The 10,094-nt window shown below is 31.4% G+C and overlaps 1 protein-coding gene across 1 annotated transcript in view; it reads left to right on the top strand.

Moving 5' to 3' along the window:
* The window catches only part of LOC104910421 (CUB and sushi domain-containing protein 3-like), a 31,134-nt gene that overhangs the window by 3,552 nt on the left and 17,488 nt on the right, over nt 1-10,094 (top strand). The window contains exons 2-5 of the mRNA XM_019614374.1: nt 577-762; nt 2,099-2,293; nt 2,726-2,899; nt 9,450-9,623. Of these exons, the coding sequence (XP_019469919.1) occupies nt 577-762; nt 2,099-2,293; nt 2,726-2,899; nt 9,450-9,623 (729 nt within the window). The remainder of the gene's footprint in view (nt 1-576; nt 763-2,098; nt 2,294-2,725; nt 2,900-9,449; nt 9,624-10,094) is intronic.

Raw genomic sequence — 10,094 nt, 5'->3', positions numbered from 1 at the left:
TGTGGAGGGGGGTGAGGGGGCTTGCATTTTCATTTGCTAATTTTTAAATATTTTTAAGGGTACTTCATTTTTTCTTTCCAAGACAAAAAATAGAATGTTGAAAGTTAATATTAGTGTTAGCCAGGGGTTACATATTATATCTGAGAAACTCGAAGTACAAACTAGATTTCTGATGCCTCAGTCTAGTACTTTATTTATTCAGCCATGCTGGTCCTACTTTCCCAGATATTGTCTATTTCATGTTCTTCAATTATCTTCTTTTTTTCTTTTCTTTTCTTCTTATTTTGAATGAATAGCTGCAGGGTTATGAACCATGATTCTTTTTTTTTTTTTCCTTTCTTTCTTTCTTTTTTTTTTTAACTCCTATATCAATAGACAGAAATTTTCTCTGATTTCATTCCCTAAAATTTTAAGGCAGATTTTTTGTGGACTTAAAACTCACATTAATGAGTTAGAAAGTCACTTTTTATGAATGAATGAATTTACTGTTGAAATTACAGTACATAAAACCTCTGAGACAAGAAGAAGCTCACAGTGGAGAACAGATACAATGACTATGCCTTTCTCTTTAATCAGCAATATCTTGTGGAATTCCTAAAGCTCCAGTAAATGGTGGGATATTAACTACAGATTACTTAGTTGGCACCCGTGTTACTTACTTTTGCAATGATGGGTACAGACTATCTTCCAAGGAACTTACTACTGCAGCCTGCCAGCCAGATGGTACCTGGAGCAATCACAATAAAACACCTCGTTGTGTAGGTAAGTAACATGCAAAAATAATCTAGTAAGAATGTGGCTGTACATTATGTTTATTTATCAAAAGTAGAAAACATCATGTCTCTTATCTTTTAGCTTTCAGAATACTTTATGTGTAATTGCTGGTATTACATTATTGTGAAGTATATATTTGAAATGTGTATCTGAGAATATACTGAAATATTCTATGACAGTGGAATAAATACCCTACAGATTACTGAACATATTCAAGCTGATAATTAATTTTCTGATAAATCAAAGTTAATGGCTGTAGTGGTTTATGCAAAAGTCAGCTCTACAATGAGAACTGAAATGTTTATATACTGTTCATAAACCCTATTTACTATCCAGAATTCCAAAGTATCTGGTGTTCTGGGATACTTCTTTGAAAGTACTACTGATTATTTATATCTAGTCCATCATTATAGTTCTACACTATCTAAATTCTGGGAAACATCAGTGAAGAGAAAATGCTTGCTCAGTTCCAAGAAGTAGATAACTTCGAAGTGGATATGAAAATCCAGATAACTATAAGCATGATATAGCAATACAAAAATGACTCATGTAAATTGAGATTATTTCACCCAATGAATTTTAGAAACAGGAAGAAAACATACTCTAGAAAAATTTGCAGGGACTCTCCCTTTTTCTTTTTTGTCTTGTTTTTGTAAATGCATTACCTCATGCCTTTTCCACTGCCTAAAGAAACAAAGTTAACAGAATGAAAAAAAGCAATATCCAGCAAAGATTTTCCTCTGTGTCATTTTCTTTTGATCAAGGGAAAACTTTATGCTCACTAACTTTTCTATTATATTAGGTTTGTAGAAGAATATTTTTTTTCTTGCTTTTGGAGGATGTACGTGTAGAGTTAGGACATGAGATAAAGATGCATTGCTGCTGAAATCCCTTTCTCAATATGGATATTATTTAACGTGTCACCACTGTGCAGTCTCTCCAAGTATTTAAGGTCTCATATAATTCATTTGGGTAAAAAATAATTCCTATATTTAAGTTTGCCTGGTATTTTAATAAAGATTTTGATATGTAATGTGTCACATCAATTTCATGATTATAAATCTATAATGAATTCACTTATGGCATAGATTTTATCTACACCAATTGTGTAGCCCAGCATATTCTAGTCACTGCTCTGTCTAAGCCACTGACTATCAATAATAAATGAGAGAAGTCTTACTGCTAACAAAAGGGAATTTTAAATACAGCCTTATTCTTCAAACATTATATCAACATGTTTAAAATTTATTTCTAAATTAATAACAACAGGTTTTTGTAATTTCCTTGTACTAAACTACAAATATGTGTTTTTGTCATTTGGAAGTTGTTACATGTCCAAGCATCAATTCTTTTACACTGGAGCATGGAAGATGGAAAATAGTGAATGGCTCACATTATGAGTATAAAACAAAAGTAGTTTTCAGCTGCGATCCAGGGTATTATGGCTTGGGACCAGCATCTATTGAGTGTCTTGCTAATGGCACCTGGAGCTGGAGAAATGAGCGACCTTACTGCCAAAGTGAGTAAATGTTGCATCTGTAACTGCTGTGTAGATTGCAGATAATAATATTTTATTTGGTCCAGCTGGTAATTAACTAATTTGACATTGGGAGTACTCAATTAGAAAAGTTTTCCCTATCTCTAACCTTTTAACCAACATAATTCAATAGCAATTAATTAATAATGTTCCAGAAAGTGTTGTTGCTTGTTTCTTAGTTTTATAGAGAAAATTTTTATTTTTATTATTATTATTTTTAATTCTAGTGTATTATTTTGGGGGCAATAATAGTCTTTGTATACAGAGTTCTTCTACATAGCAGACAATACTTCAGGCTGCAACATTTATTTAGCTGTTTGATTAATGTTACGTAGAATAATAGAGTTACATATTATTGCATGTATCTTTGTGATATAAAGGTATAAATTTCCATTCTCTTTTGATTTTATAAAGTTATTTCTTGTGGAGAACTTCCTACACCTCCAAACGGAAATAAGATTGGAACTCAAATCACATATGGATCTACAGCTATATTTACTTGTGACTCAGGATACATGCTTGTTGGCTCTGCTGTGAGGGAGTGTCTGTCCTCTGGACTCTGGAGTGGAATTGAGACCAGATGTTTAGGTATGGGTACAACTGTCATAGCATGTCTATTTTCTTTCTCTATAGCAGACAAAAGTAAGTAAAGTTAGTCAACTTATCTCTTTCTGTTACCCTTCCAAGTATAGACACTAAGAGAATTCTGCAGTTTCAAAATTTGTGTTGCTGTTTTTCTTATCAAAAGAAAACTGTGCTAAACTTTCCACTAATTGAATCCCTATTTCAGTACCTGCCACACAAGCAAAGCCTGTGTCATTGGACTACTCCATATGGCTTTATAACAGATCTTTTCATACATAGCAAGACTGATGGATTTCAGATCTGTCAGCTTTAATATATATCCTTACTAAAATAAGTGCATAGTAGACCTGAACTTAGTGAATATGTTATAGAATTAATCTTTACAATTACAAAAGATACAATAAAAATATAAATACATGGAAACACAAACAGGAGCACTTCAGCCTTATTTCTGACAGAAAATTACTCTCTGGATATGATGTATACAATTTGAAAACCCTTTGGTTGTACTTGTTTAGGCATCTTCGCTTATTTAAGCACCAGACACTAAGTTGTTCATGAAAAAGGAACATCTGAACAATGTAACAATTGCAGTATTCCATTTTAATTCTTTAGTATTTTGTTTTAATTCTTTGTTATTATTAATATGATTAATTATTAATATGACTAGTTATTAAGTATGATTTGAGTTACAACTGTAGAGGCATTGATTTTAACTTTATAAGCAACTATAGTTTTAGTTTTAGTGGAAATCAAAGTGATGACTGTCCCACTTTAAGAAAGTAATGTGAAAGACACAGAAGTATGAAAATATAAAGGAACATCTGTAAATGTACACTTTTAGAAGAATCTGAAATTATATACATATTAAGTGTTTATTGCAGATTGTTCTTTGTTCAGTTTGCTGTTACCCTTTTAGACTGCTGTTTGCTCCAAATAATTTTCTTTTGGTAATTCAGTATTACTTGGTCAGTATAAATCCTCAGTTAAGCTTAATCTGAATGACTCACGAATGAGCAAAAGTGTTGCTTATCAAGCTGCAAGTCTGAAGCTGGAAGATTTCCTGACAAATAGCTGAAGGGAACAGGAAGTTCTTATGTTTCCCTTTTACTGTGAAAAGCATTTAGCAGAGGGGGGAAAGAAAAGAAGCTATTTATGTTTGATTATTTATTTATTTATTTGTTTAGCTTTCTTTAAATTGTGAGAAAATTCAAGACAGATTTTTAAATCTTGCAGGTTTGGGGCACCGTAATACATGTATAGCCAAAACGTGTTGATATTTTTTTCATAATTAAGAGTTTATCTGCGATGGCTACAGCTACTCATGTTTGCAGAAATATAAAAATTAGAGCAGAGAAAAAATAATCTTAAAAAATGCCAAATTCTATGTTTGTTGTGAATGGCACCTAGGGAAAATACTCGTTTTAGGAATTTGCCAAAATAACTTCATAGCAAGTGATGCTTAACATAAAATGAATTTATTTCCTCTAACACCTGCCTCTGGAAATAAAAATCTAGTATAAGCTTAATAATATTAAAAGATTTCCTAGTCTTTATTCGATTCTTGGATCCAATTGGCTACTAGTGTATTTCTCTTTGAAGCGTTGATGATTCCTTTAACACTTAGATAACATTAATGAAATCATACAGGATAATATAATAAAAATTTCCAGGTATTCAGCTCAAAAAATCAAGCTACTTTTTCATTTAATTATTATGTTAGACAACCTAATTTTCATTTCATCTATATGTAGTTAGGAAAAATTATGAATAGTGAATAGTTTTCACAGTCCTATTTTGTCTTGCTTTTTCCATTGCTATTTCTTTTCTTTCAAAGAGAAGAATAATACTTTATGGCCACTGAATCTTAGGAGACATTGTTTGGCAAAGAGAATTAGAACAGTTAACACAACTACCCTTCTTTTTGAATATCATATTTTTCTAATTTTTTTTATTATTATTATTATTATTTAATTAAGAAGCTGTCATCAGTTGGATTGAATGGGTGCAAAGCCCCCAAGGGTGCCACCTTAATTCTAGCATCATTATATCAGGAAGAAAAGGCTAGAAGGCATAAAGTGTTCAAGCACAGAATGGGAGATAATTAGTTGGTAACAATAAAAATGCTTTAAGATTTATATGCGTACCTAATATTGGAAATATTTTGGAGCCACATAAAAAAGTGGACCAAAGGAAGTTTGCTGTGGTCTGCATTTCTCTCTTGTCCTCTGTAAAACAGGAGAAGAGCAGATTATTTCTCAGCAGACAGGAGGGCTGGTGTCATTTAAGGAAATCCTGTCTATTACTATAGGTAGATACAGTGGTATGGTAGCTTGACACTTTATATAATATGTGTAGTTCTACCCTAAAAGTTTATAATAAATTTTAAGTATAAATTATCTATGTAATGAGACCTGAAGGATCTAAAAGGGTTTATGAAAGTCTGTCTTTTTGTTTTGACTTTTGACCCATTTTGATCAGAAAACCTGAATTACAGTACAGTACTATGGGACTAGTCATATTAATGTCATGATCTCAGTTAAGCAAAATGCAGTGGGAAACTGAGTTCTGGATCTGTATTCTTATTCTCTCTAGCTAGTGAGGGAAAAAAAATGTTCAAATAATAAAATCCTAACAAAAATGACAATGACAAAAAACATTTCTATAACTAGAAAAATTCCTCAGTTTTTGTTTTATTATTATTACTGTTGTTATTTTAATGTCACTCACTAGCTAGTTATTAAAGCTAGCCTTTTTCCAAGGAAGAAATACAGATAGTCTGCTTGACCATAGTTTATCATTAAAAATGTGTAAAAATAAGAAAAAAAGGATAGAATATTTTCAATCAACTGCCCAACCTGAAATAGGCTATCTGATGTAAACTTACTGTTAATGTTGTTGTTATTATAAAGATTTGCTCAGAGAATTAACACTTGTCTTTATAAAATGCCAAGTATCTATCTGAATCTAAATACTGAAATGGGGCTCATTTGATCAATAAGAAAAGTGTTTCTTGTGTACATCACTAATACTAGAGTTTTAATAGACTGAAAAAGGTAGCAGAAAAAAAAAAAAAAGCTAATTTGATTAGAGAGAGTGTTAAATGTCAGCATTTGTTCACACACTCCATGCAGTGTTATTGGGATACATTTGATTTTTTTAATGCAAAATAACAGTAGTGTCATTTTTTAAAGACGTTGTTTATAACCTGGAGAACATTATGAAAATACATCCTTGTGAGAACTGTAAGTCCTGCAGAGAAGAAGTGAAGTTTTGCTGTTGAATAATATCTTGGATATCTTTTTCCGAAAACATACGTAGATTTCTTTCACTATTACACTGAGGTTTTGAGTTATTGATGAGTAAAACAAGCACATATATGGTTTTGCCATTCAATCTAAATATTCTGTGTTACTTTTATTCCTACTTTTGCACCTCAGAAAGTAACCTTCACTGCTGAAAATAAACTTGCTTTACAACTGAGGTTTCAAAGGTTCTGTCATTAAGTTATTAAGCTCTGCATTGGTGCAGCTCGATTTCCTGTCAAGCTAGGTATTTTATTAGGTGTTCAGATGTTATGAAAATCCTTTATTGAGATTTTTGACTGACTTTTTTCTTACTTAATGGCATTTTTCTATAATTATTTTTCAAAAGCTAACCTAGAGTAGAAACTGGCGATGTTGTAGACCTTATTTCCCCTAATATCTGCTGCTAAGTAAAGCATTCCTGCTGAATGTTTTTCTTCATAGTTCACCCATTGCCTGCACAAAAAATAATGTATTCTGATTCAGTATTTTAACCTACAGGCTGCATTGTGATCTAGAGGCCTCAGCTGGATTCACAACCCTACTCTATAGGTCTTTCATAGCTGTTCCATAGTAATATGGAAATGAAACTAGTCTTATACACTGAATTAAAGAAACTGAAAATGAACAAGGCTATACTGAGAAAAAGAGCATTCTAGAATGCTAGTAGTGTGAAGTCTACTTATTTACTACTAGGATGTTAGAATTTTTTTTTTCCTTTTTTAATTCTTGGATGGAGATTTTGATTAACATTTGCTTATTTTATTCTTGTATTTCTTTTTTTCCATGAGCTAGTTCTTACTACAGTGAAGTAAATGCTGTATTTCTAATCTGTTTTTGTGTATTTAAGAATGCTTTGTGTTTTGTTTCTCACTCACACATTCTCTTAAATATAGGTCAGAAGTACAGTACTGCTTGATCTACTTCCTCTCTCTCATTTTCTCTATAAATTTTATAGTATTGTTTTTCATGTTCTAATAGACTTCCAAGAGTTCTGTTTGTATTGTATCATTTGCTTGTAATTGCTCTTAGAACCAGAATATTAACTTGGGGATGGAAAAAAAAAAAGTGATCTGTTGAATAATAATAGTGCTATTAATCTTTCATCCATGGTAAGTCAATATGCAGTGTCTTATTGACTGTGCAAAAACGAATGGAAATTAAAAGTAGAATTATTAATTCTTAAATGTTTTCTCATCTATTTGCAAAATAAATGTCCTGGCACACAAGAGAAACAAAAAACAAGGGACAACAGTTGTTCTGATTTCAGACCTTTGTTCTCCCAGCAGCGCTCTCAGCAGTCCTTTGCTTTCCAATTTCTTATCATTTTACTTTAGTTTTCAGTTTTCTGCTTAGTTTTGTTTTGATTTTTTTTTTTTTTTCTGACAGATTTTGGTCATGTTTACAGAGAGCTCTCACAGAATGATACCCAGTTTTCAGTATTTGCATTTAATCCCCAGTGAAAACAATCTGCAAAGCTTAACTACTAAACTCTCAAATGTATTTAAGAGGAATAATTTAGGTATCTCATTGCATTATAAGATATTCATTTCAAAATGATATTCAAATTAAAAAATATATTTGATGTAACTACATTAAAATAAAAATTTAAAGTAGAAGTCTCGTAAAGCAAAAACCAGCAGAACTGATCCACTGATACATGAATATGCAATAGTAATTATGAGCATGTGTTTAATTTGTAATTAACATTTTGGAATTCCTTTCTCCACAAGTATCTTAAGAGAAAATTGACTAAAGTGAAGAATTCTACTAATATTCATGAGAAAAATGAATTAACACCTTGATTTTGAATCACAGAATCATACAATCTGGAAAACAAACAAACAAACAAACCAAAAAATACAATAGAAGACTAAGTAATAATGATTTCAAATCTCCTCTCCTCTCCTCTCCTTCCTTTCTCCTTTCCCCCTTTTCCCTTCCCCTTCCCTTTCGGTGAAGTAATGATAGCAATTATATCTTAATTAATTTTCCTTGATGGAGATCAGGTCTATAGATTTTCAGAGTAAGAAAATAAAGTAAGTAAAAGTACTTCTGGAAAAATATTAATGAGTATTTGACGTTATTATAATGGAGATAATTTATTCAGATGCATAAATCAGTGCAAATGTCATTTATGGTCTCAGAGGTTCTCTAATCAGGAACTATGTATACCATTATGTACACCTGATTTGGCAAACTTACTAAGCTGCTCCAACATGTCAGATAATGTTTTGAAAACTAAACCAATAGGGCCAAATCCATCTAGTGGTTTGATTCCTGTTGTTTGTTTATCTACTAGGTTTTTTTTACATCTCTTAGTCAGAAAAATCCCCTATGAGACTTAAACTTCCAGAGGCAAGAAAATCTCAGCTTTGCCAATGTATTTTGTATTTTTTTTTATAGGAAGTTTCTAACCTTCAAAGAAAGAGAAAAATACATCAGAGCATTATAAAGGCTCCAGAGTTAAAAGGAAAGAACAAACAGTTTTGTCTCTAAATCTTTTTTCTCACTAGCAACCTCATGGCCTTAGGGGTTTGATTTTTCTTTTTTTCTTTAGAATTATAGGACAAATGGAGAACAAAGGAGTTTGAGTGTCCAGCAATATTTTTTCCACTTAAACTTAAGTACTAGTTGTAACTCTACTTGCTTTCCTTAGTTTAGTTTAGTTTAGTTTAGTTTAGTTTGAGTTCTCTTCATGTGACATCATTTCCATTTTACAAGTTAATTGTTGAATTGTTGTGCTTATTTTTAAGTTCAGTAAGAAAAAAAATGGAAAAAAAAAAAAAGACACATAGTTAATTTCTTCCTCCACTTCTCTGGATTAAAAGTACAAGGTTGAAGACTAGGCCAAAGCATTTTTTTTTTTTTTTTGACAGGACATTTGGATGTAGTTGTAGGATAACTGGATATTGTTGCAATAATTAACTTTATCCTAAACAAATTCATGTTTGAAATTCTTTTGAGACCAGTGTATGAGAAAGGCAGATTTCAGTACCAAGTTGTCTTAAATAATTTATTCCCATTGGAAAAATGCTGAACTTACGATGTATGCAGTTTTATTTTTCTGATGGGAATTATTTCTATTTATATTGTGTAATACTGCAGTTTTCCCCAAGTTAATAGAAATAAACACCTGATTGTTTGAATGGAAGATTTCTTTGTTGTAAATTAAGAGGTATATTTAAAATTTCTCTGGCATATTTACTGACAATTTTTGTTTTTATCATTTAATTTGAAAAATCTAGCTGGTCACTGTGGAATTCCAGATCTTATAGTCAATGGTCAAGTTATTGGAGAAAATTATGGGTATAGAGACACAGTTGTATACCAATGCAGTCCTGGTTTTCGGTTGATTGGTTCTTCTGTACGAATTTGTCAGCAGGATCACAACTGGTCTGGTCAGCTTCCATCTTGTGTGCGTAAGTAAGCGTGACAATGCATACTGATTTCCGCTACAGAAATGTACTTCTCAGACAAGATGAGGAGTATCTTTGAACTTTGAAAAATGAGGATTTTCAAGTGAATTACAACTACGATTAAATGGTTCAGATTCAGTAATATTTCCTGTATTTAATACATTTTAGTCCACCTGCAAATTTTCTATTTTTATATCTTCATTTTTGTTGCAGAAAACTTCATCATTAAGATGTTAATTCAGTATCTTTGCTGTTCACTGTCTTTACTTTGTTTTACACAAAAAAGGAGATACTTAAAACTTCTGTAATTATTTTGTTTTATTTCTACTTTATTATTAATGAAAGCATTACTGTTTTATATTTTACACTTTATATTTATTCTTTATAGATAACACATGTGGCAAGGAAACTAGACTCCATTAGTCAGGAATTTGTAAATTAAGAAGTTCATATCAATGTTAGAGCTGGAAAAAA

Source organism: Meleagris gallopavo, chromosome 3 (assembly GCF_000146605.3).
Source record: "Meleagris gallopavo isolate NT-WF06-2002-E0010 breed Aviagen turkey brand Nicholas breeding stock chromosome 3, Turkey_5.1, whole genome shotgun sequence".
Lineage (NCBI taxonomy): Eukaryota > Metazoa > Chordata > Aves > Galliformes > Phasianidae > Meleagris > Meleagris gallopavo.
The sequence above is the reverse complement of the archived record's forward strand: the minus strand, read 5'-3'. Positions and strand labels throughout refer to the sequence as shown.